General features: G+C 40.4%; 1 protein-coding gene across 5 annotated transcripts in view; it reads right to left on the reverse strand.

Moving 5' to 3' along the window:
* The window catches only part of PRKCA (protein kinase C alpha), a 160,788-nt gene that overhangs the window by 33,709 nt on the left and 101,439 nt on the right, over positions 1-25,640 (reverse strand). For 3 of the 5 annotated variants that reach the window (XM_057418673.1, XM_057418670.1, XM_057418675.1), the window contains exons 4-9: positions 20,705-20,816; positions 19,849-19,977; positions 8,540-8,696; positions 8,310-8,444; positions 7,518-7,614; positions 248-277 (exon numbers count right to left, since the gene is read on the reverse strand). In XM_057418673.1, the coding sequence (XP_057274656.1) occupies positions 248-277; positions 7,518-7,614; positions 8,310-8,444; positions 8,540-8,696; positions 19,849-19,977; positions 20,705-20,816 (660 nt within the window). The remainder of the gene's footprint in view (positions 1-247; positions 278-7,517; positions 7,615-8,309; positions 8,445-8,539; positions 8,697-19,848; positions 19,978-20,704; positions 20,817-25,640) is intronic. The other 2 variants (XM_057418671.1, XM_057418672.1) reach the window with 1 other exon arrangement.

Genomic DNA, 25,640 nt, shown 5'->3' on the forward strand with positions numbered 1-25,640 from the left:
TCCTTCAGAAGGAAAGGCATCTGCTGAGGTTTGAGTAAGAAAAATTTGGATCCAGGGAGTACTTTATGACAAATCATAGAAGATGCGTATTTCATTTTTTTATCCATTAGAAGAGCTTAAACTGGGCAAATAACAAGTGCATCCTTAAAATAAGGTGAGAATGAAAGTGAATTTAATCAACTTCAAACACTGGTAAAGAGGATTGTGCGGAGAGGAAGGTGTGGGAGAACACCAAGGAGAAAACTACCTTGAAGAAGTGGATATTTACATGACAGTCCTGGAAGAGACAGGAAAGGGAGAAACACTGCTTGGTTAGTAAAGGGCTTGCAAAGCAGAACAGCAACAATTAGTAGCAGAAGTAAGCAAAATCAAAGCAGCGAGAATACGGAAATGGACACGTCTGCTACACAGAAAAGTCACAGAAGAGAAACCATGGTGTTAATACCCTGCCAGTACAGAGTACGATGCAGCACAGTGGTCTGCACGCAGCTGCTCTTCAGTGCGAGCCTCAGTCGTGTGCATACACACACTTCATGCATGGAACACTCTGCAATGTGTTAAACCACTGCAATGCATGAAGCTACATGAATGCACAGATGTGTGCAGGCTGGGCTCTTCACAACTAAATAAGCACTGCAGAGGGGTGACAGCACAGAAGTTAGGTTTGATTGGGTTTGGCCTTGTTTTGAGACGCACATTTAACCTTTATGTATGGGATGAAGAAATCCCTGCTGTCACTATGATTTTCTACATTCTTCACCTTAAATCACAACATACAGGCTGAGAAAAGCCTTACAGAGATCACAAGCTGATACAAACTGAGACCAGAGATGTATGTCATCTGGTTAGGAAATTTCAGGTTCTCTAGTTTCAGATATGATGACTCAATGGGAAACCTCCAGATAAGTGCATATGGGAATTCCCTGTGCCAAACTATAGCATAGAACAGATGGAGTCATCTAACAGCATCTCTATGCTGCTGCAAAGTATTCTCTAATGATTAAATATGCACAATTTAAAAATAGGAATGAGTGCCATGGCCAAAAAAAGCAGCTCATCTTTTTCTCTCTATATACATAATGAGTGTGTATTGATGTGCCAGTGATATTTTGGCTGGTCATGATTTCAGTGCAGCTTAGTGCCTGTTTCCTGAAAAGTAAATTTAATCCTTCTGTTTACAACCTGAAGTGTCAGCAATGTTAATTCTCTTTCCCCTGTCACCTTTGCTGACCTGCCTGAAGTTACAGGGATTGCTTCCCAATGGGAATGCTATTGGTTAGATAAGGACAAAAACCATTGCCAGCCTTCAAAGACTTAAATGTCTTTCACAGCCCTTGCTAAGGCTTTAGGCAGAGACCTGAAGAACTTAACTCACACATTAACAAAATCACAAGCTCCTCTACAGGACTGAGTGAAAATACCATATTTAATCAGAAAACTCACTGGGTTCTTCAGAAGCTACTGCAAGAGTCCCTGGAGTTGTCTGCCAAAGCCCTGCCTATGGACCTGAAGCACTTTCACCCAGCCTCCAGCTCAGCATTGAAACTGCTCTAGGATGTCACAGACATTGATTAAAGGAAGAAAGCGTCCTTCTGACCTGGAACTGTTGTGAATTACCAGAAAAATGCCAGATTAATGAGGAAGCGCTGGCCTTCTCCTTTCTAACAGAGCCACCCCAAACTGCTCTCAAAGAAATACTACTAAAGGGAGTGTTAAAGATCTAAGAAATGCAGCACCTGCAGAGAAACAAACTGAAATGACGCACTGATGCTCAAATGAAAGAGGTTTCTCTAGTGTTAGACTATTAACATTGAAAGTCATCATAAAGCCTTAATTGTGCCTTGAAATGTGTGGCAATTTTCCAGCATCGTTTAACACTGCCTGTGCTGCCACAGAGGACACTGATGGTGTAAATACGTGTTAGCTTCCTATGCAACAGACTGAGATAGGCTTTTACATACAGACTGAGATAAGCTACTTGTTCAAGTCTGCACGAGGATTAACACACAAGTTTGGTTGAGCAAAATCCTGCCCTGCTTCTGGAAGAGTTTATAGCACACCAGAAGTGGAAACACCTACAGCTCCTGCCTCACTGGAGCAATTAGTGGCATTTATAAGCCTGATGCCCAAGCACACTGTCCCTGTTCTTCTATTTACAATATTAAGGCACTTTAGAAGACATTTTCTTTAGGATCATAATAATAGCTCTGTTTAGAAGCACTGAGATGTCAACCAAATGTCACCACTGACTGTACACTTCCAATTATCAGATGTATCTATCCTGCTCTGATCTCTCTTCCTTCTCTTGTTATGATTTGATCTGTTCAATCTGCAAAAGGGAAGTACAGGTCTAGCTTCTGTACAGCTTTCATCAGTGATTCCACTGCACAAAGCTTCTGAAAGCGTAACCTGAAAACGGCCAAAGCAAGAGTGCGGTGTGTCCAGAAGCACTGCAAAGCTGGGTCTTGTCACTTCTTGGCAGCAAAATTATCCCATCAGGCAACTGGACAATAATCATAGAATCACAGAATGGTTTGGGTTGGAAAGGACCTTAAAAGTTCATCCAATTCCAACCCCTGCCATGGGCAGGGACACCTTCCACTAGAGCAGCTTGCTCCAAGCGCCTGTGTCCAACCTGGCCTTGAACACTGCCAGGGATGGGGCAGCCACAGCTTCTCTGGGCACCCTGTGCCAGTGCCTCAGCACCCTCACAGGGAAGAGCTTCTTCCTGATAATAAATAAGAGCTGCTCCTGGATGGTTTATCCAGCAGCTGAATCAATCCCAGAAAGGGGAGACTGGAAATACAGTGCACAACCAGTATGGCCACTTTCCCTGGGTACCCTGCCTGGCCTTCCTACCACACACAGGTTCATAGATCTGGCCCACGGTGCCAGCTAACAGATGGAAATGGTACCTGATTTTAGGAACACTCACTGGTAATTTGCAGAAAACATACTGATCAGGACAATGCCATTGTACTGTGGAGGGATTTCATTGTTATTCATTTCACTAAATGGAATGGTACAAAACTCACTGCCAGAAAAAGCCATGTGCACTTGATGTCTTAGCTGGAATCCTAATCAAGCTAGCAGCCGCAGCAGTAGGTGTGGATGGACGTCCCCAGGAAGCACATCCTGAGGTCCACCAGAATGGTCCCATATGGATCCCTACAGTGGGGACAGCAGTCTGAGCTCTCCCACAGAAACTAGGGGAATGATTTTGTTCTACTGAAACCCACACAGAGAGCTACAGTAAAGGAAATAATCAGAGCAAATGAAAATGCCTGACATCTTTAGACTATGTACCAGGAGAACCATTACGTACTTTCCCATGGAATGCCTTAAGATTATATGAGCACTAACCTATTCCCTCGTAACAACGTGCTTGGGTCACCTTAAATACTAAAGCTGACTGAGGCGATTCAGATTGCTCCCATCACTTAATGTACCTTGTACTTGGTAAATGTATCCATATGTAAGAATTACAGCTACTCTGCTCTTTTTCTAAGTAAAAAAAAATCACTGCTATGGACCATAACAGCTGCTTTATTTTTAATAGCATTTTCCGTGACGGTGATGTGGAAAGAAGGGGACAGACAGGAATTAACCAGCCTACTTTTAAACGCTATTCTATTATTATTCTAAGGTGCTATTTAAGTACCAAGAAGTGCTTTGCTAAGCAGCAAATTACAGGAAACGGGGCTTGGCAAACTAAAAAAAAACTTTGCACAACAAAAGTTTTAGAATTTGCACATTTCCCCAACTAAAATAACGGAATAATGCTCTAAATGGCAAAAATTACTGCTCAGATCAGAGCCAGGTTTGAAAACTACAATAAGGTTGCATTATGTCAATATTCTGCTTTTTTGACTGGCAAAATACTATAAGAAGTATATAACAAATAGTAGATATTGTGGTTAAAAGACTTGCTGGTTTGAGTCCACAGAGCCACCTGGGAATGTTGGGAGTTCCCATGGCAACCTCAGCATGGACAATTACGGAGCAGCTACAATTACTCTGAATATGCCTGTTGAGAGCAGGGTTTCATTTTGAGATGGCCACAAATAATGCCATTCCGGAGAGAAAATTCACACCCCAAGGTTGAAACCAAACGAAAAACAGTGACAGATTTTATCCTGCCTCCACTTCCTACAGGAGTATATTTTTACCTCTAACTATTAATAATGATGTATCATCTATAAATCACTGAAGACAGATTTGATCGTACTGCTAAATGAGCAGATAACTGATTTGTAGGGCAAGATCCAGAACATAGATTCATTACAATTTGCTGCAGAGAAAACAGTGCACTGCACCTACAGGCAATGTAACTTCATTTCTATACAGCAGACAACTTTGTATGGTAATACATAACAGAGTATAGAAAAATCTACTTAGTGAGGTCTCTGTGTGATTCCATTAATGAAAGCACCATCCTACTTAATCCTCCTCTTTCTTTTCCACATTTGGTCCCATTTGTTGGCTAGGATCTCTAACTACTGGGTGCAAGTCAGGTGTTAATTCGTCTGGTTTGGAACTGCCAGAATGAGCCATGAGAAAACTTCTCATCACAAATAGTTTCTACTGTTCAATTACAAATGTAATGAAGAGAATGTTTCAATTTCTTATTTATTTCTTATTTATAATCCTGTACAGTTATTTGATGGTAGATTTACACAGAATAAATGACTTAAAGCATCTGTGCCAGAAGGTCCAGTCAGTAAAGCAGCATATCAATGAGATCTGTGTGACTAAAAAAGCACATTTAAATAAGAAGTCTGGGTTGTTAAAGTGGAGCGAGAGGGATGCAATAGGGTTGTGTAAACAGTCTGAAATCAGTGAGAGCTTGAGGCCAAATCTTAAAGATGCCCATTGAACCGCAGACACAGGCAGATACTTTACATTTGATTTAAATGAGAGGTAGCTCCTAAGTGCTCTGGGAGAGCTACTAAGTAAGTTTCTAAACTTGAGTCAAAAGGGCAAAGTCAGGTTTAAGGATGCCTTAGATTTACCTATTTTAAGACCAGAAACTGGTTTCAGAAGTTTCAGCCTGCCCAGGACAGTGGTTGTGTCACCATCCCTGGAAGGATTTAAAAGACGTGTAGATGCAGTGCTTAAAGCCACCACCATGGCTTAGAGGTGGACTTGGCAGTGCTGGGTTAGTGGCTGGACTCTTAAAGGTCTTCACCAACCTAAGCAATTCTATGATTAAATCACAAATAGCAGCATGTTTCTCTGCACTATCTACTTGTTCCTTAGTACAGGGTACCTAAAATAAAATGACTATTTAAGCCAAGATATATATGATAAGAAAAATAATGTAAGAGATGATCAGTCAGCACCACTTATGTGCCATACCAGAATAGCTAATAAGTTAAATACCACCATTCAGACATCTGTGATGATTATTTTTACAAGCTATAACAGTAATCCCCCTCGAAACCAAATATGAACATTACTTGGAAGCGCTACTTCCCCCTCTTCCTTCTTACAGTAGTATATGTTGGAGAGCATGAGGCTGAACCTAAACCCTTTTACCATGTAACACTGCATTGTACTAGCCTCGGTCTAGCTATAATCACGTATTTTGTTTGGCTACCAGTATTCCCATAAATCATCACTAAGTTTTAGAACTGTTCATTATGCAACTCTAAATGATACTGCTGGAGACACTGTGTTCACGGAAAACCTATTCCCTTTCCTTGATTAATTCAGACCATTAAAATCGCACCAACCAGGCTACCTGCAGGAGAGGGAAAGCTTCAAATACACAGTGCTGAAGCTGAACTAACTGCACTCTGAGACAGACTAATTATTTCTGGGGCAGAGCTGACCCCATATGAAGCTGCCATTTCCGGGACCCAGTCCAGTAGCTTTACACAATGCAACCTCTCATGATTTCTACTTCATTGCAGGACACGGATAAACCCTGACTGTTTGTTCTGCAACCAGTGTATTTACAGTAGGCTTAAGAATATAACCTAAGAGATTGTAAATTCAATATGCAAACATACTGCATATAATAGCTGACATTTTCAAATAGACAACTGTAGTGATCTGTCCTTGTGCTGCCTCTGTCCTGAAAATAATAGATAGATTTCTATACTTCTATCACCAACATACACATATCCACCCAATTCCAGACTCTGTATACTGCACAGAGATGTGGAAGAGGTGAAAAGAATTATTTTTGAAGCTATTCTTTTTTGGAAGGATAAAAAGTGAATATGATCTTGACTAGAAAATGACCTAGTGCAGCAAAATAAAATCACACTGGTCAGATCACAATTGTAAAGAAAAGAAAATGGAATGGAGATTCAAATACTTCTCAAATGTGTAACAGAAATCATAGTTCATGCTGCAGACAAAAATATGGTAGCTGATCCAAATGTGTTCAGAAGAAATTGATGCACCTTTTCTTTTTCTTTCTTGAAAGTTGAACATGTGCCGTTTTTCCTCACTTTCTTGGGTTAACCCATCTTTTATAATAACAATGTAGAATTCTGCCTGATGGTGAACATAAGAAATTGCCATTTCAGGTTGAAAGGTACAGGCGTGTTCGCTTATGCACAACAGGTACATTAATTACTTGCTGGATAAACAGCTATACCAGAGTTGTAAATGTTCGACCAGAAAAAAGGAAAACAATAGTGTAGATTGGAAGATTTCAAATTCAATGCTGTGTATGCAGCTGGGAAAACCAGTCAGGTCAGATGAGCTGAATCCAGCACAGACATTAGCAACACACGTCGCTTCCCAAGCCCTACCTTTCCTGTTGCTGGCTTTAATGGCCAGCAAGTGTTTTGCTGTAATATTGGCTATAGCTGCCAGAAGAGGCAGACCTGCTGGCTAAGTCTGCTCATTAAGAAGCAATTCCTTTGCGTGGCACAGGGAGACCATGCTTGTGACTACCAACCACTCCAATCTGCACCGCAGGAGGCAGGAAGACTGCGGGAAGTATCGCTTTATCTTCAGTGTTTCTTTTCTGTACGTAGCCAGCAATACTTCCAACCCTTCAAAATTCCATACCCACATAAAAGCTGTCAGAATCTCACATCTACAAAGGTTTGGAGGCTCCAAATAATCACTAATTAACACTGTAAATATTTTCTTTAGAAGAAAAAGCATTTAGTGTGAAACGTTCTAAGTATTAAAATACCGTTGTTTCTGATAGTTTAATTTGTCAACTAATGGAGATGAGAGTGATAAGGGCTGGCAGATTTTGCAGCAAGGATTAAAAGACATTGAAATTATTACATATTCTTGACAAAAAAAGGTTTTCAAATACCAACTCACAAGTGTCAGGGGAGAGAAGCCGAACTGTCAGAAAAAATGGGACAACTACTGAATTACACCATGTGGTCCAACCTCCAAGAAACCCAAAGGCACATAGTGCTGTCACAGGCAACAGAAACAGCAGCACTCTAAAATGTGTCTTGTAATACATGGGGTTTTTTGGTAATACAGTGGAAAGTGCATGTAATATATAGTTGCACCCATCTGTGCTTAATCCTCACCTCAAACTTCTGCCGGAGCTCTGCGTTTCCATCTTCATCAGCATCTGGAATGGGAACATTATAATATTCACCTTCCTCTTGGTTCAGCAGCTTGTACCTGTGGAACGTTTGAGAAAACAACAGTCACTGCACAGTTTAAGTGCTGCTAGATTTAACATGGGATTTAATTGTATGAAGTGTGGTTTGTATCAATGTCACAGATACGTGAAGAACTGCTTTGAAAGATCTAAAGCAAACTCAGAAACAGAAGATGTTTAACCTAATGTTAGAACTTTAATCCAAAACTATCTGCCAAGGCAGGTTAACGGAGAAGGAAATTCCACCATCCTGGGGTATGATGGGAGACATCAACCTTCAAGAACCTTTGTCTCCAGTGCTTCTACAGCCACAGGCAATTGACAAAAGGTACTTTTTGAGTCAATGTGATGAGTTCTATCCCTAGTTTACTTGTTAGGACATAAGACGGTACTTTACAAGATCAGTTCCCATGTACTTTGATTTTGCAGAGCTATGTATAACATGATACACTTTGTAATGAATATATCATATTCATGATAAAAATAAGTCTTAGCACAAGAGCATGTACACAGAACTGAGTGTACAGCAGAAGCTTCATGAACACCACCAAAGAAAAACGTTCCTTTTCTTATCCTCCTTTGTCATAAATAATCTGTTTCTTAGGCTTAGTTGCATTTTCAGTGCATTTACAGCGACAAACTCCAAACCAGATTGATTATGTTGAAGAAAAATACTGGAATGTGTTATATTCTCTCCTCTTTCCAGAACTCTCACCATCCACTGGCGGGCATTTTCATAAGCTCTGACACTCCAAATGAAAGGGATCCCATGAAATCATTTCTGGTTGTTCGATCCCAGTCCCAGACCTCTACTGATAACCGTCGATCTTTGTCTGTGGGTTTTAATTTACTAAAAAGGACAGAAACAGAGGAATGTTCAATGCAACACTGAAATAAAAGAATCAACCCGTACACAGGCACTTCATTAAAAGGCATTAAACTTACAATGTGAATGATTCATTCCAGTCCGGATTCAGAGTAGAACGGATGGTTTTCGTTTTCTGTTTACTTTCATTCTTAGGATCAGGGATGAGCTTCAGTTTAACATAAGGATCTGAAAGTCCATTTGGATCCATGGGAATGAGGTTTTTTGCTTCTCGCACTGTCAACATAAAACATAGCTGACTTGTATGGGACTACAAATCAACGTAAAGAAAGCAGTTATTTGTCAAACCAGTTATTGAAACATGCTGGAAAATAAAACAAGCAAGACATGAAACCCATTTGTCAGACTTGGCATGGAAGAAGCTACTTGCTGTAAAGTAAGGCTGCACTTAGCGTTATTTATAAGAACGGTAGAGAGAAATGACAGGAGAGAAGAGCAATTCACAAACAAGAAGCACCTTTCAGGCAGCTCTTTTCCTGCAATGGAATGATTGAATGCCCAAATACATCACTATAAATTTTTCAGTGCAGATCTTTTATTTCCTCATCAGTCTTAGGTTATTACAAATACAGGACTATCAGCCAAATACTATGAAGGTGATATAGCCAGATCATAATAGGTTTCAGAACACTGCTAATTTGTTACAATCCTTCCCTGGAAGGTTCCTAACACTAAATGTCCCTCGGATTCCTGGTTTGTTCATTGTCAGATGGAATCACTGTAAGCATTTTATCATGACAGCAACCAAAGTAAAAGTGCAGAGAAGACAAGTTTAAATTCAGCTTCACAAAAAATGCTAATGTAGCTTCTATTTTTGCAATGTCAAAAGAAGGCATGAAGTGAGTTAATATATCTCTTGTTGCTACTGATCCCCAAAGAGAGACAAGAATAGTCAGCAATCTGAAAGGGGTACCATTCCTTGCAAAGACACATCCCAGGAACAAGGCAGGGATGATGGGTTACAAAATGGCTCTTACTGGGGGCTTGGCAGCTTTGGGGTTTCAGCCTGGCTGGAGTTTCTGCAGCGCTTGTGAGGTTCATTAAGTAGCTCAGGAGTCACTGAAGGGGAGTGAAGTATTCCAATGGATGAGCAAAGGCAGCACTGCCATCCCCCCCTTGCAGAGGACCAGCTAACACCCACATAACATTTACACTACAGTAAGGTTTTATCCTGCATTAACAACATTGAGCCATCAGCTCCTGCTGAACCTCAGCAGAAGAGGTGAGTTTTCCTCATGCTGTGCACACCCCATCCCACCCTGTTGTGCTGTGAGGAACTGCAGTGGTTGAGCTGGGATGGGGAATTCAGTGATTGCAACAGGGCATCTCAAAACCTACAGGGAGCGGCAATCCCTGGGCTTGTTTTGGACAGAAAGCAGCTTTCATTCAGGAATTCTTTTGTGGGATTCATAGTTTAAGATTAGAATTGTCCCTGGAAGGAAAACAACAAGAAGCTTTGAGGGTGACATGGTTCCTAGGGTATGAAGGAACACCAGCATTTAGGAGTCACTAAACTCCTACTGTCTGCGTTTTCAGCTACTGCTTTCAGAGAGTCAACCTCAGGAGGGCTGTTTAAATTTACCTACTTAACTGAAGAGATCTGAAAGGAAATTTAGGAATGATCAACCCTTAAGTTACCCAATAGCTCTTGATGGAAAACATCTCCTACAAAAGGCTGAGCCTCAGAGTCACTTAAGAACTCAATCAGAGCAGATCTTCACCAAAAGATAGTTACGGTTTGCTCAAGGCTCTCTCCTTTCCCCCCAGATTTAAATAGCATTTCATATTATGAATGAAAATTACAGACCTTCCCAGGATTTCAACCTGTTATTTCCCAGAATGGAGACTGAATGGCATCCAAGCAACACAGATATTTTATAAAGTCTCATTTTCTCTCCTTATTTATAGAGTAAGGGGAGGACACTCTGATGACGTGTAAACCAGCTGAAGTATGTCTTTTCAAAGTGTCTTTTGTTCTCCCTTTAGAAATAAAGGCAGGGCTGGGGTGGACTGACAACTGTGCTGCTAAAACAGAAAGAGATGGTCAATGCATGTAAAGCACAGGACAGGTATGTATTCACACGCTGATGTAAGTCGCTCTAGGCTGACAGACTCCTTTTACATGATGGAAAGAGTGTTTCAGTATTGGTAAAGACTGTGTTCTTCCAAACGACATAACTGCTAAGTAATGATTTAGTGCAAATCTACTACTTAGCTGTTGTGTCATTTGATCCAAGCTGTAGAGGGGAAAAACTGGGGGAAAACAACAGCCACTGCCACAGAAAATCAGTAATTCCAAGCAGTCCAACCTGCTCCATTTAATGAGAGAGGATCAGATGTGGTGGAACACGTTCAAAGAAAGAAATACCAGATATAACTGATACCCTATATCCAAAATGGCTGTAGAAAGCAGGTAGAGTACAGGAATGCAAGCTACTTATTTGGAACACGCTAGTTTATTTGTCAAGATAATTCTCATGCAGAACAGATACCCTGATGTAGATTAATTATTGAAATTAGATCCTGTCTGGAAAGGCATCACATTAACCTGAACCAATAGTTGATAATGATTAAGTCTCGCTTCTTAAATCTGTGCTTTTAAAATGAGGCAGAAAATGTGTATGGGCTAAAATCTTAAGACAAAATGTATTTCTATTCACTATGTTACTCAAGTAACTGTACCAGATAAAATACACCGTGATTTAAAAGAACAAAACAGAAACATGCACTTTTTCTTGCAGTGTTTCATCTGTAGTTTTCCACAACCCCTGCATGAAGCTGACAGTGCTTTGCAATTGGGGAAATGATAGCTTTCAGTCCAAAGAAATTGCCTCCACTCTCATTTTACTCTGAGTTTGCCTTTTGAGGGTCTCTGCATGCAGAGAAAACCTCTTCTGTTCTCAACCCATGATGAGAAACCTTCATCCAATATTAAAATTAAGCACACTGAAAGGGACTGTCAAATACTTTTGAGGAATAACATCAAGATTAAATAACTTGCTTCAGTTGAATATTTACAGTCCCAAAGGGACTAAGAACCATAAGTGAGTGAAGGATGAAGTGACAGCTTTCAATGCAAATTGCTCGCTCTCTCATCTTACATGTGGGTTTATTTTGGGGGTTGGGTTTTTTTTGTCTTCTTGTACGCAGCACTTGGGACTGCACTGCCAGGTTTGGCACATGAACTATTGCTTCAAAATCCACCTTTTCATTTTCATTCTCTACTATTATTTCTATACTGTAGTTCGGCATAAGTAAGGAGCAGAACGCTCTACGCGTTCTCCAGCTTCCCAGGAATACACACTAGTAAGTTTTCCATTCAAATTCCTTGAACAAAATTGCTTAACAAGGTGCCTTCATGGTTAAATTTTACCTGGAGATGCTCAGTGTGAAACGGATAAGTTCTGAGGAACTGGCTGGGTGGATGCAGAGCCCTTCTTGAGGCTGTGCTATGGACTGCTCCTGGAGAAAGCCAGCCCTGATTAGCCTTGATCCATGCCTAGAAACCAGCCCTGACAGCAGGAGAAGGTGGCAGCCTGTGTGAGACTACTTCTTTTCACAGCAAAAGGAAAAAAGCCCTCCAAATACCAGAAAAGAAGTTCAGAAATGAACTGGGAAGGAAAGAAGGAACATCTACTAAATACAGGCTGCCAAAGAAGTCATTATCTCACTCCTTGTTTTAAACTATCTGGCCCATTTGCACTTTTGTCTGCATAATTAGTACCCTTAGACATCTTTCTTCAACTGACTTAGCACTTCTTTTCTTGAGGAAACAGCATGATGGTACTTGTGCTTATAAAGAATTAGCCTCTATGTGGTCCACCTCTTTAAGAGCACCCTATTTTTAACAGGATAGGTCAGGTTTCTGTAAGAGGATTTAGAAGGAGATTTCCCCTCCCCACCAAAGGCACTACCTCTTGTGTGTGGCTGAAACAGAAAAAGTGAAATGAGAAATAAAGACATTTAAAGTGAAATGAAAAATAACACCACGAAAATACATCAGCTTACTGCGGCTGGATTCTGCTATAGCTGTAATGATGGCAAGCAATCTCATACTGCTCTATAATTACCAGTTAATCAAACTCAACGCTGTGATAGAGATGTCACTCGAATTTGCAGATGGCTGAAGTGAGATACAGTTCTGCATCACTTGGAGTGTAACTTGGGTGAAACTTAAACTACTACTTGACAGTTTTCTGTCACAACTATTAAGTTATAACTATCCATGACTTCTGTACTGAGGAAAGCGGCTGGCACAACATACATTTCCCAACATTTTGTCTGGATTAGACTCTTAAGAGGGGCTGAGAAAGCACTCATGAAAATACATTAAAGAGAAGTACATGTTGAAGTGTCGAACAAATCCAGCGTTGCCCAGGTTTTCCTTCTGAAAACCAGAAATATTTGTCAGAGAGAAAAAATGTGCCACTTTCCTCCTCATGGCTAAAGAAGACAACACCATGATGGTGATTCAGCAGAAAATGTAGAATATTTGATGACTGTCCTATGGCTGTTCTTATAGATGTGCTACTTATATCCAGCAGTATCCGTCCAGAAGCCATGCCTAAAACTGGGACGCCCACTTTTCCAGGAATAGTCTAAAGCCATAAGCAAATACAGAGCTGGTTCTTAGGCATCCGTACTTTAAATAAGTATCTAAATAAGACAGAGTGGGCTGGTAGGGAACAACTGACATTTTATGTAAAGAGAAGAAATTCAGGCAGCATTTTGAGGAGCTCAGCGTGCGGATGACGAACCCAGAACTTCTTTCATGCAATCTTATAGGTTACAAGTTGCGAGCCCCATGCAATTATGGGTTTATAACTTCTTGTGATACCAGCAAACAAATTTAGTCATGGGAATGAATAAATAAATGCTATTGTCCCTGTAACAAAGCTGAACTATCAACAGTGTGAGTTTATTCAGCTCCTTTTCAAGTGAGTCACAGCTACCTTTCTCCTGAATTCCCAAATGTTGATAATAAACCAGTTCACTAATCACAGCAACCATTTCTTGCCAATCTTTAACTCCCTGCAGGCAACCCAGATGAGCAGAAATCCCTCAATCACACATGAATAGCTGCTTTTGAAAGATGATTCAAGTCTCAAATGGTCTCTCTGGCAAACTATCCAGCAAAATGATTGAAATGGAGATGGCTGTTAGCTCCAGTACATCCTGGAGTTCCTGCCTTCCCACAATAAAGCATTAGTAAATTATTCCATAATTCTTATTACTTCCTTAAGTAATTTGATACAGATTGCAGTGACCTGCCCACTACATGGGTTACTTAGGTGGATAACAGTATTCCCAACCAAAGAACTTTCTCCCCAGAACATCACCACACTCCCCTTACACACAGTTTAAAAGATTCACCTATTACAGAAAATACTCCATCTCCCTATCTGTGTACTTGTACTCTCTCAATGCAAAATCCAAAGCTGCCTCCAAAACTGCTCAGCTTTCACTGAAGATTTATTATAAGATTTTATTAAGGCCATCTGATTTTATTCAGACTGAATGCTTACCTGCTGGAGCTGGTTGTGACTCTTGTACAACTGGCTCCAAAACGGATCCTGCTTTTCAATGCCCACAGTTTTCATCACTAAGAGACCCTTCAGAGATGAGACTTTTCTCTATTCCATAACTACTCCCTCAGCAGCTACAATGTCTTTTAATATCCCTCCTGAGACCAGCATCTAATGAATGTAGATGACTGGAACTCCTGCCCTTCACAAGAGTAGATGAACCAATGTTGCAGAATACTTCATTCCTATGTATTTATTCATATTCTCTCCTACTAACAAAATAACACACGGTCATCTCTAATGGTACTTAGTAAGTACTTGGTGTCTGCTAAAGGCTCTCAGGCTTTGATTTCAACTGGAAATCCCATAGGAGCAACTGTATTTGATAAGATTGAGGTTATAAGAATTACCACCATAAAAAAAAATGTACTACTGGGTAGGACAGGTACTTCATAAAACACAAGTCTTAACACAAGATGTATCTAATCATCTGAAAAGGGATTTGGACTATTAAATTTTAACTCTTATCTGTTTATACTCCTACATAAGTATGTAGCATTTTAGTTAAATTTGTTATATGCATGCAGATGGCCATTTCTGAAATGCTAATCTTCCTTTTAAATGCTACGCACTGCCCATTTCTTTATGGTAAATTAAATTTAATGAATGAAACAGGAAGATTTTAGCTGCTGCCGGGGTTGGCATTTGTAAAAGGCAGAGCTCTTTCTGTAATGAATGCAGTGACCCTGCAGGTTCTGGGAATGCCAGAAAAGAGATCAGATATTGGTGAGATAAACCATGAGATTTGTACTTTTGAGATGTTAAAAACGCCTCCCTCGTGCAAGTCATTATTTGGGACCACTTTATAGGTACTTGGTACTAAAAGCTGGTCAAACAGAGTATTCATCTATGTTCCCTTTTAAAGTTGTGGATATTATGAAATTAATGCTAACAAAGACAGACTAATACTGACCTAGACAATCGGAAGTGGAATTATGTCTGTGTGTGTGTGGTGGGGGATCCTTTGAGGAAACAGTTTTACAAGCATCCAGAAATGTGCCCAAATTCCCCTCAAGCTTGTTTGGGCAGAGGCTCTTCATTCTGCTGCCTGCAGTGACCACTGTGACAAGACATTAACGTGCAGTGCCATAGGGTGGCTCAGCAGCCAGACAAGTCACAAATGATGTGAAAAATGTAGGGAGAGGAGTACAGAACTCCTAGGGAGATGACTGCTGGAGAGCCTGTTCGGTGCTCCCAACCTCTGCCGAGGTCGCTGCCAGGTTTTCTCTTCTTTTAAAGAACAGAAGCATCAGTGAAGAATAAAACCAGGTCTTCTGTATTCTTCCAGCTTGGAAAAACACACTTTGAAAACCCTGAAAACCCCGGGCTGTGTATATATGTATTTTAATAACATTTATGTAACAGCAGGGTGCATTAGCTGACAGCGAGTCACCAACACCCTGCCTCTAAACCAGTGCCTGTGTCGGGAGGCCAGCTCCTTAGTGTCAGCTCCTGCCAAATCCAACTTCCAGCAGCTCGCAGGTCACAGTTTAGGATCCCCATCAAGTGCCAGATGGGCTTATTTTCTCACAAAGGTTACTGTTTACTCACTAAAAAAAGAGAAATCAAAACTGGGATTCAGCCACCTGCCAGCTCATTGGAAGAGCTCTGAATTATCACGGGGGTCAAGAAGTAAATGGAAGAGTGACAACACTTCTAATGCACATCAGGAGGAAGGAAATTCAGTGCAAAAGCATAGATTAAAAATAGCCAAAACGGCTTTACTTTGCCTAAAAGCAAAATCCCCAACTCAGTCCAAGCCATGAAAGGGTCACGAATTCAGTGATTTCAGAAAAAAGCAATTTAGGAGTGTTCCTATAAAAAGAGAACCACCATGTTGATTTACTGCAAGTGCAATGAATTATTAATATTCACTGTAACTCTCAAGCTAGTAGCTATAAAATAAACCACTGCTATTTAAGAACTGCAGCACAAATGAGCACTGAATGAGGCATACTGACTAGCCCTGGAATGATGAAGTTTGGCAAAGTGTGCCCATACAAAATTCCTGCTTGTGGAAAGCATTGCAGTCTCTAACACTCACAGAAAAGACTGAATGTCTACCTTCAAGCACCCAGGTTGAGGATTTGCCCTCATACACTGGAAATCATTATGTTTTCATATAGGACTGGATCATTCCCACTATTAGTTCAATTCAAATCTTACCAAACTACTTGGGTATTTCAGATAATCTGACTGAACCAATAGCCAGCTCCATTTGGAAGTGCTCCGCTTTGATTTTCCCCTTGCATTCACTAGGAAAAAACCCAGTCCTATTTCCAATATTTTATCAGTAAAACACTCAATTTTACTCTGTGTGTGGGTATTGTGGCCTTTTTGGAAACAAAAGCTGCCACAAAACCCTCAAAGCAATTATGCAGAAGTGAAACCAAATTATGACGGATTAAACAAGTGTTCCTTAAATGAGCACATCTTGCAGGCGGTGTTATGGGTGCTGCATCACTGATGCGTGCCCTGGCTGGGACTGGGATGGTTGAGTTGCCCATCAAAGTGATTTGCAAGATGCCAACCAGAATGGCAGGTCTCCATTTAGCAGCACAAATGTTTTGCATGCAATCAAGGCTGGCTAGGATGGAATCAGCAGGAGCTAATTAACAACCAAAACAGGATGCAGAGCAGAGATATTAAGGAATTCAGCTGAAGGATTTCAACACCTACAGAGCAATTCCTTTGATAAAGATTCAGGCAAAGGCTCAAACTAAACAGCCAATCATTCATTATTTTTCCTGCTGTTCATAAACCCTCCTGGGTGTTTAATTCACCTCCCTTCCCAAAGCTAAACGCAGTGGTGATGTGCTTGGCAGCTTGGGGAACTGCCTATTCTAGCAAAGGTTTTATCAAGAAATATGGTAGAAGCAGTGCCATACTAGGAGAAAAGGAGTTCAAATGCTTTGCACAGGAATATGTCCATGAACTACCTGACAACTACTAATTTTCTCTGCTGTTAAACATGCACAAAAGGTATCCGAAACGTCACCCTGTGTGGGTTTAGTCTGTATATATGTTTTTTATTGGCGAAAAGGATCTGCCTTTCAGGGTAACTGTCATTCTTCTTTAAAGGAGTTTTCTGAAAGCCTGGAAATGCTGGCGAGCCTCAACCAAAAGGACTTAAGAGCACGGTAATGGTTATATACACAACAAGGTTCTAGTAAATGGTTTTTCTTCTTGTCCAGAAACCTACTTCACTATAGGATGGAAATGCTTTATTTATAAACACAGAAGTAACAGCATTTGCCAAGTCCAACTGCACCAAAAAGAGCTACAGGAGGAAACCTACAAAATACCTGTAACAATTTTACCACATTCCCATAGAATCATAGAATAGTTAGGGTTGGAAAGGACCTTAAGATCATTAAGTTCCAACCCCCCTGCCATGGGCAGGGACACCTCACACTAAACCATGGCACCCAAGGGTAAACCATGCCACCCAATATCTTCTCTAATAAAACTGTGAACTGAAGGAACACCTATTTGTGTAATTGCTTTATAGTGCCTTGGTACCACACACTTGCGACAAACGTTTTTGCCCCTAGAACAATTATAAACCTGTGTAATCATCAGAAAATAACTATGTGCTATTTGTCAAATTATGTGCATTATGGCAGGAAGTTTAAGCCATATTTAAGAACCTTGCTGCAAAGCAGCCTAAAATAATGCAAACACTAAATTTAGTCACTTGGATGAGTTTCGAATTAGTATCTCTCTCATGGCACAATTACTTTTAGAATCTGCATCAGCATCTATGCAGTGCCTTACTACTTAAGAAACCACCTTTCTGTTAATGACAGGACCTTGGACAACTTCACCCCTCCTACGTCAACAGGAAGCTATCAGAAAAGTTAAGCTACAATTAGGTATCACTTGGGATCTGCTCTGACCCTAACTAACATGCATCGTACTTCTACATTTTACAAGGTCTGGCAGGAGAACGTGGAGCTGTTTGGATTTAGAGACAACTAAGCCATGGATGAATACAGTGCCAGGAGTGTGCTGGTTCTGTGAGCTGTGAGAATTCGGTGTGATGGTCAGATTTGGTCTGCATGGAGACCTCATAGCAGCCTTCCAGTATCTGAAGGGGGGCTATAGGGATGCTGGGGAGGGACTCTTCATTAGGGACTGTAGTGACAGGACAAGGGGTAACGGGTTAAAACTTAAACAGGGGAAGTTTAGATTGGCTCTAAGGAGGAAATTCTTTCCTGTTAGGGTGGTGAGGCACTGGAATGGGTTGCCCAGGGAGGTTGTGAATGCTCCATCCCTGGCAGTGATCAAGACCAGGTTGGACGAGGCCTTGGGTGAGATGGTTTAGTGTGAGGTGTCCCTGCCCACGGCAGGGGGGTTGGAACTGGATGATCTTAAGGTCCTTTCCAACCTTAACTATTCTATGATTCTATGATTTCCTTTCTGTTGGCTACAACGGCTATGGTCTCTATTGAGACTCATTCCCCACAGAGGAAATGCGGGAGTGGTACCCTGCTCCTGTTTCAGTGTGGACACTGAATTCAGTCTCTTGCAGTACCAGTGTTGCAGACGTGTCAGTGTACATGTAGATTTGTTGCCTTCAGTGCTGGCCACACGCTAACCAGCACGCTCTCCTGAGGTAAAAGCTTTTGATGATTTGTGTTTTATGCGCATCTTCTAGTCCATTTCCTACATAAGGTCATACTTATATTTTATATGTCCTTAAAATGTTGAGCCGTAATAAAATCAGGTTTTTCTTTTAGAATTTAATTTGTTTTACAGACTTACCCCTACACTTATAAAAAATAATAATAATGAAGATTTTGTTGTTATTCCCTCCCTTATTTAACTTCTGTCCATCCTAATTCCTGCCCTGTGGCCTCCCTTTGAATAAATACACTGCAATGTGACTGGCAAAGAAAATTGTTTGCATTATTTGTGCCCAACAGAAAGGCAAAATCAATAATAAAGTTCACTCCCAACTTTACATTTCAGGTATCAGATACATTCATTAGAAGCTGACCCCACCTAAACAAGAAGGCACACACAGAACAAATGTCATGCTGTAAACACCAATTCTCATGCAGACCCTGAGCAATGAACTCCACTTTCTGACACAGAACAAGGAAGTCCTGCTGGAGTTAAACAACATTTCACGTGTCTATTTAGGGGGACAGAACAATCCTTCATCTCACAAAATACATTTTCCAGAGCTTTTTTCTGGAACCCCAGAGCTGGAATGGCTCGCTGAGATGTGTACAACCAAAGCTCACTCCTAAATCCTGGGAGAAATGAACTGCTACCCTCTCTTTCCTCCCCTCTCTCCCTCCTTCCCATCTGGGTAACTTTCACTTTACAGAATGTGGTGATTTCTTTTTCATTTCATAACTCACTGATAATATCTGGGATTGAATCCAAGTTGCTATGGCTTATTAAACACTCTGAAATGCAGGAAGCAACTCCTCAGCTGATGAAAGCCCAGAGTACTTCTGAAGATGATGGCTAACTTCCTGACCAGCTACAGCTATCCTACTGGGCTGCTCTCTGCATGAAAACCAACATCACAGTTATTTTCTAATGAATATTCCTAGGTTTTTAAAGCTACTGCTACAGCTTCCATTTGTCTGTCTATCTTTGTGAACACCAGTTCACAGCTTCTTGATTCAAGGACACGTCAAATGAAATCCTCACACTTCTGAAGGGCAAGACTCCATCACTGGCTTTAACACAGAGGTGTGACAAAGGTGCATAAGCCCATATTGTGTATTACACAAGAATGCAAAATTCCAAAGTAAGTTGTGTACCTGTTACTTCCAGTTTGTCACCATTGACTTCAGCTTTCAGATAAATCCTTCCTCGTTTCTCTGTGTGATCCATGCCGCAGAGGCTTGGGACGTTTATTACACATTGCTTATGAACGTTCATATCACAGGCTGTGGATATAAAAGCAGTTCAGACAGTCATGAGAAGCTAATAATATGACTACACTGCAAACACTGAGCGAAGAGAAAGTTAAGATTACAGTGCTTAACTGCTGGCAAGCCTTTCAGGTTACAGCTGTATGTTTTCAATTGAAGGACATGGCTAGTTTGCATCTTGGGTTTTGCAGACAGTGAATGAAACAGAGAATCAAATAATCTACTTCAGAAAACTAAAGGTATCATTAACAAAGTGCAAGGGAAACAAGTGAAAATGGACTAAAGATTTGCTGGGAATATGGTTAAGATAACAGAGCCCTCGTGCCAGCATTAGCAACAATGGGAGCTAGGTTTAAATTGATTATTTGATTTTTCTAGCAGGAGACTCCCAAGAAGAACGAAATACAAGTGAAATATTGGACCTTGGCTACCAACTGAACTCGGATTTCAGTCTTCAAGAGCACACTCACCCTGACCAGTCTAAAAAGAGGCTATCTCAAAACTGCAACGGCAAAGGCTCTTCAGCCACATCAAACTGAATACACCGTGTTCTCAATAACACAGGTGATTTTCATCAATATATTATTACAGTACTGAAATACCCACTTGAAATGTAACACTGCTATAAATAGCTGACATTTGAAATGGTATTTTCCACAGAAAAGAGCTAAGAGGCTGTTACCCACTGTTTCCACTTACTTTCTAAAGCACCCTTTTGATAACACAGAAAATCTTCACTTACTGTCACATTTCATCCCTTGGTGCAGAAGCCCATAAAGCAGTGACCCACAATGGTCACAGAAGGTCGGGCTCCCATAGGTGTGGATCTTAAATTTGTGCTTGCTTCTGGGATCCTGTAGGGAAAAAACAGAGATTCCTTTGCTTTGGTGCTGTAAGAAGGACTATGTCAGAACTGTATCAGAGAACACAGGCTTGTTCCTGTGATTCATCTTCACTAAAATTCCCCCATTTACTGACTGGACATTGTCATCATTCTGATATGATGACACCAATTGTACCAGGAGAGGAGGGAAGTAACCACCAAAGGGTAATCAGAAATACAGTCAAGTGGCTGTAAAATCAGGACCCTGAAGAGGGGATCGATTTGAAATGTTGCAATCTATAATGTATATTACCGTAAATGAAAGTGAACAAATTCTAACTTACAGACTACTATTCCCATCTGATTTTTGAATAGAGCAACTTAAAGTGAGGACATTTTAAGGCCACCAGCAGCTTGAAATGGTTTCTAATTTAGGACCAGTGAAAGGGAATACACCCAAATCACTTATATGTACCATGTGTCCAAACACATCTGTTCTTTCTTCAGAGATACAGGTCCCCTTTGGTAAGCTAAAAACATTTATATGAAAGGAAGAAATCACATCTTCAATATCTTCACCCATGGCAGCCTCATTCCACGTATACACAGCCACAGAACTTCACATACACCAGATTCCCACAGCCTGTTCCCAACACTTGGAGATGCACATTGCACAAACACATGGTGCGACAGCTCCGTCCTCCTGGGCACATCACCTGTACTTTGGTATCCGTTAGGACCAACTTCAGCTCCAACTCTATTATAGTCCAAGCTCTCACTGCACAATTTCAATCAGAAGTTGGGAAGAGCAGTAAGTTTTCTTCATTAGGAAACATTCACTGGGGACTAAAATCAATTCTTGCTCACAGTCTTTTCAGCAAAGACCATGCAAACTAAGAAAAGCTGGGTCTTTCTTGCATTAAAACACCTTGAACAAAACCACAACCTCAAAATGAGACATCAAAAGGTTTTTCTTCTGTTTACATTTTATATTAATTTACTTTCATATCAGAATTCTCAAACGGCCTTAAAAAATTAAGTAACTTTCCAAGTTGCATCTGCTGAGAAAAGCTTTCCAAAAAATCCAAAGCATTGGGATTGTCACACAAAATGGAAAATCTGCCAACTCTTTCTGCACACACAAAAGATTCCTCTAGGATAAGAACTTTCTCAACAAATTTAGGAACTTCTCTCAGTAATTATCATTAAAATACAACTAAGAAGGCAAAATCTTACCTTCAGAATTTACTGGATTGCCATATTATGCTTTGTGAAGGTTTTCTGCTTGTTTCAGAAAGCATTGTGTGAATTTTTTTGGTAATGATTCTAAGTTTTCTGATGAATCAAAGACCATTGGTTTTCACTGCACAGCCAGAAATTCGATATACAGTATCGAGGAGAGCAAGTAAAGACTTTCCATTAAGAATTCAATTTGAGACTATTTCACTAGTTCTGTTGGTTATGCAGCTTGAGATATGACAGGCAAACTAGTAACAACCATACTTCTTTTGTAAACACAGTTAATCTAAATGGAATGACATTCAATGCTCCGGAGAACATCTGTTTCGTTATTTATTAAAGATACAGCTAATGGGTCTTGTGGTGCAGGTCATGGGAACATTGCTTTGCTGAAGGATTATCTGATGGATTGCCTATGACTATATGCCTTCCAAACAAATTCGTACCCGTTTTCAAAGTTAATTCTTCCTTAAACTGTTTTATTTAGAAGACATGGGGGGACTTGTTGCCTTACAAATACAGACACTTAACCAGAATTTGGTGAGCGCATCTGCTGCTGAGGACAAACCCCCAGCAACTGAATAAACAGATTTTGAAAGTTGTGTTTAACATCTGACATAAAAGTGGCATTTATAAGTATAAAGTAATGACACAGAGGGGAAAGAACTATGGGAAATTATTATAATGAATGTCTACTAAACACATGGAACCTGTATATTATACTGAAATTGTATCAAGCACTTCCAGGTAATTCCATTTCAATCAATGGAATATACATGGTAATTAAGTTAAGCAGGGGTGTGTCTGTGGCTTAAACATGCTGCGACATGTAAGGACAGCTATACTGCACTCACTCCAAAACAGCCAGCAAGGGCCCATGTACTCCTGCACTTGGCTCTATGTAAGCACAAAACACCAGGAAGAGCATTATTCTAAAGCAATGAAGCAAAACCAGGCGTGTGAATAAATAAATCAGGTTGGATCAATCCTATTTTGTGCTTCAATCCTATGCATAGGTTTTGGTAAATTGAAGCACACAAAACAACTGTTATTTTGCAAGCAAGTCTGAGAACATACAGAGAAAGATCGCTACGCATCCATCAGAGATGTTAAAACCTTTTCATCTCATTCCCTATATTAACAAGGGCTATTCACACTCTCAGAACTACCCTTGAACCTATAGGGTACACTTTAAATAACTGTATTACTAATAATTACTACATTGCCAGTAGTAATTACCTGTATTATTAACAGCAATTAAGTTATTAGTTGTTAATGCAGTTTTAATACTTCCCGGTGTTAAATATGCAATAAGTGACTTACACAGATTATTGAGGAAATAGCTTTGACATTAGTATTTTTCAGCTAGACGTAAACTCCTGAGTTAGAGGTAAATTCCTATACATTTTCTTCATATACCCCCTTTTAATCAATGTAAACTTTCAATAGTTCCCTCAGCACTGCTGGCAGTCATATTTCATAGTAAACACAGGGAGCCAAGCCAGGATATGACAGATGAACTGCCAAATAGTGGCTGCTATTTGCAAGAGAACTGAACTTTGCACTAAACTTGGCATAGATTAATCGTGAAACTCTAAAGGGAAAACCCACTTCTGTTTCCAAAATCCATCAAAATTATGAAGGGAGAAGTGGCAACGGGAAAGCAATGGGGAAGCACTTGTTAAGTGATGAATGATGTGTTCGATTAAAATGCATGTTATTTTCATGCTAAAATGTGAATTCTTTGCTGTTATTAAGACAACCCCCCAGTTTTGTGTGCACAACTGAATGCAATATACCATTCAATGGGAAAGGAGCAAATCAGTGTTGTAGACATTTAAATATTTGCCTTTGAAAAACCTTTAAATCGGCAGAAATCTAGTCAGTGCTCTGCAATTCGCCTGCAGTACAACAGAGTTTTCAGAGCCTGTAATGACACGCATGGGTGCAGCATCCCTATAAAGATGAAACAGCAAATAGTCTTCTAAACCCCATCAGCTCTGGAAAAACCAAAATATTAGTCATTAGTCTCACAGCTGAGACACGCTCATGCAGAGAGGCAGCCACAGAATCGCATGGACCACATCTGTGTTGCACGGACTTGTGCAATGTGGACCTACAGAAAGAACACTGAAAACAGAGCAGAAAGCTTTAAAACATAAATAAATGAATTTGCAGGAGTGACTGGCCCAGTTAATCGGCTCTGCTCCTATTAAAAGAGGCTCAGATTTGCTCCAGAGCCTGGCCAGGAGATGGGCAGGAATCCTGCCGCACTCCAGCAGAGGGAAGCAGAAGAACACAGAGGCATCTCACCAGACCCACACGTTAGTCACTCCATGTCCTGCCATCCAACTCCATCTTGCCCCCTGCAGCAGCAGTGCCACCACCCCTGCTTTTTTTTCTTTGTTTAGCTAAAATGAATCCATTTCCTTTATTGAGCAGCAACAGAAAGCACCCCCCTGTGAGGAATCATTCCATCATTTTTCTGGCTCAAAGACGGGGGTGTGCAGTAATTGAAAGCGCATGGTTAACCACCAGCACACGTCAAACTGTGCTTTAACATGCTACAAAACAGCTTATGAGTGTTACACTGCTGAATTGCTTCTAAAAGCTCTCTTTTGGTTATAATTTTATTCCTCTTGATAGCAACATTGAACCGGCTATAATTTTGCAGGCATTAAATCATCACGTTGCTTTGAAGTATAACATATCCAAACCCCCACTTTGTGTGAGGTTGCATCAGCGGAGATTTGATACACAAAGCAGCATCATATTATGACTCGCTAAAGTCCCATCAATAGTGTGCAACTTGATAGTACCAATAACTGTCACCAGACCCATGTAGCTAAGACCAAATCCTCTGAAACTGTACAGATCTTGTCTTTAATTCAGCATCTTCTGGGTTACACAGCCAGAACTGGTGGGGTTTTTGGAAGGGATTTAAATCAACATCACAAAGCTGATCTGCCAGTGCCAGAGCCTGTGCCAGCGATAACGGTAGGGGAAACAATGACTGTTTTCAGTCATTAATACAACACACATACATTAACAAGGCATTAGGCAGGATGTAAGATTGATTTGCTTATTAAACTGCCTATAGTTGGTGAAAGGTGTTCGTTTGGGTTCTTTTCATTTCTGAGCTCTTTTGGGGTCATTAAGAAGCAGAAAATGCAGAAGCATGAGTGCAAAAATATGCTGGGAGAAACAGAAAATTCTATTTTCCATTACAAAAATAACTTTTGAGGAGTTCTGCAGCAGATGACCCGGAAGGTCCAAAGGTTGCACCAGGGCTTACAGCAACAAAGAACAATCTTGTGTAAATAAATGCAAATACATCCACTTTTCCATTTCCTACCTCCGTGACAGAACCACACGAGTGTTCTTCATCCCCAACCAAATGCTTAAAATACATTTATTTACTAGTTGAAAAGGTGTAAAGGAAAAATAAAGTGAAAACATCCCTAATCCCTTCACTTAAGTGAAAGAAAAAAAGTAATTTCTGGCATTAATCATGGTATGAACTTTGAACTTCGACTGAAAACAGAAAGGGAGACTATACCTTAAATATATGCAAAACCCATATACAAATTGTTATACGAAATAGGGGAGCAACATC

The sequence above is a fragment of the Pezoporus wallicus genome, unplaced genomic scaffold (genome assembly GCF_028554395.1).
Source record: "Pezoporus wallicus isolate ANWC-B61680 ecotype Strahan unplaced genomic scaffold, APGP_CSIRO_Pwel_v1 contig_3710, whole genome shotgun sequence".
In the NCBI taxonomy this organism is placed as follows: domain Eukaryota; kingdom Metazoa; phylum Chordata; class Aves; order Psittaciformes; family Psittacidae; genus Pezoporus; species Pezoporus wallicus.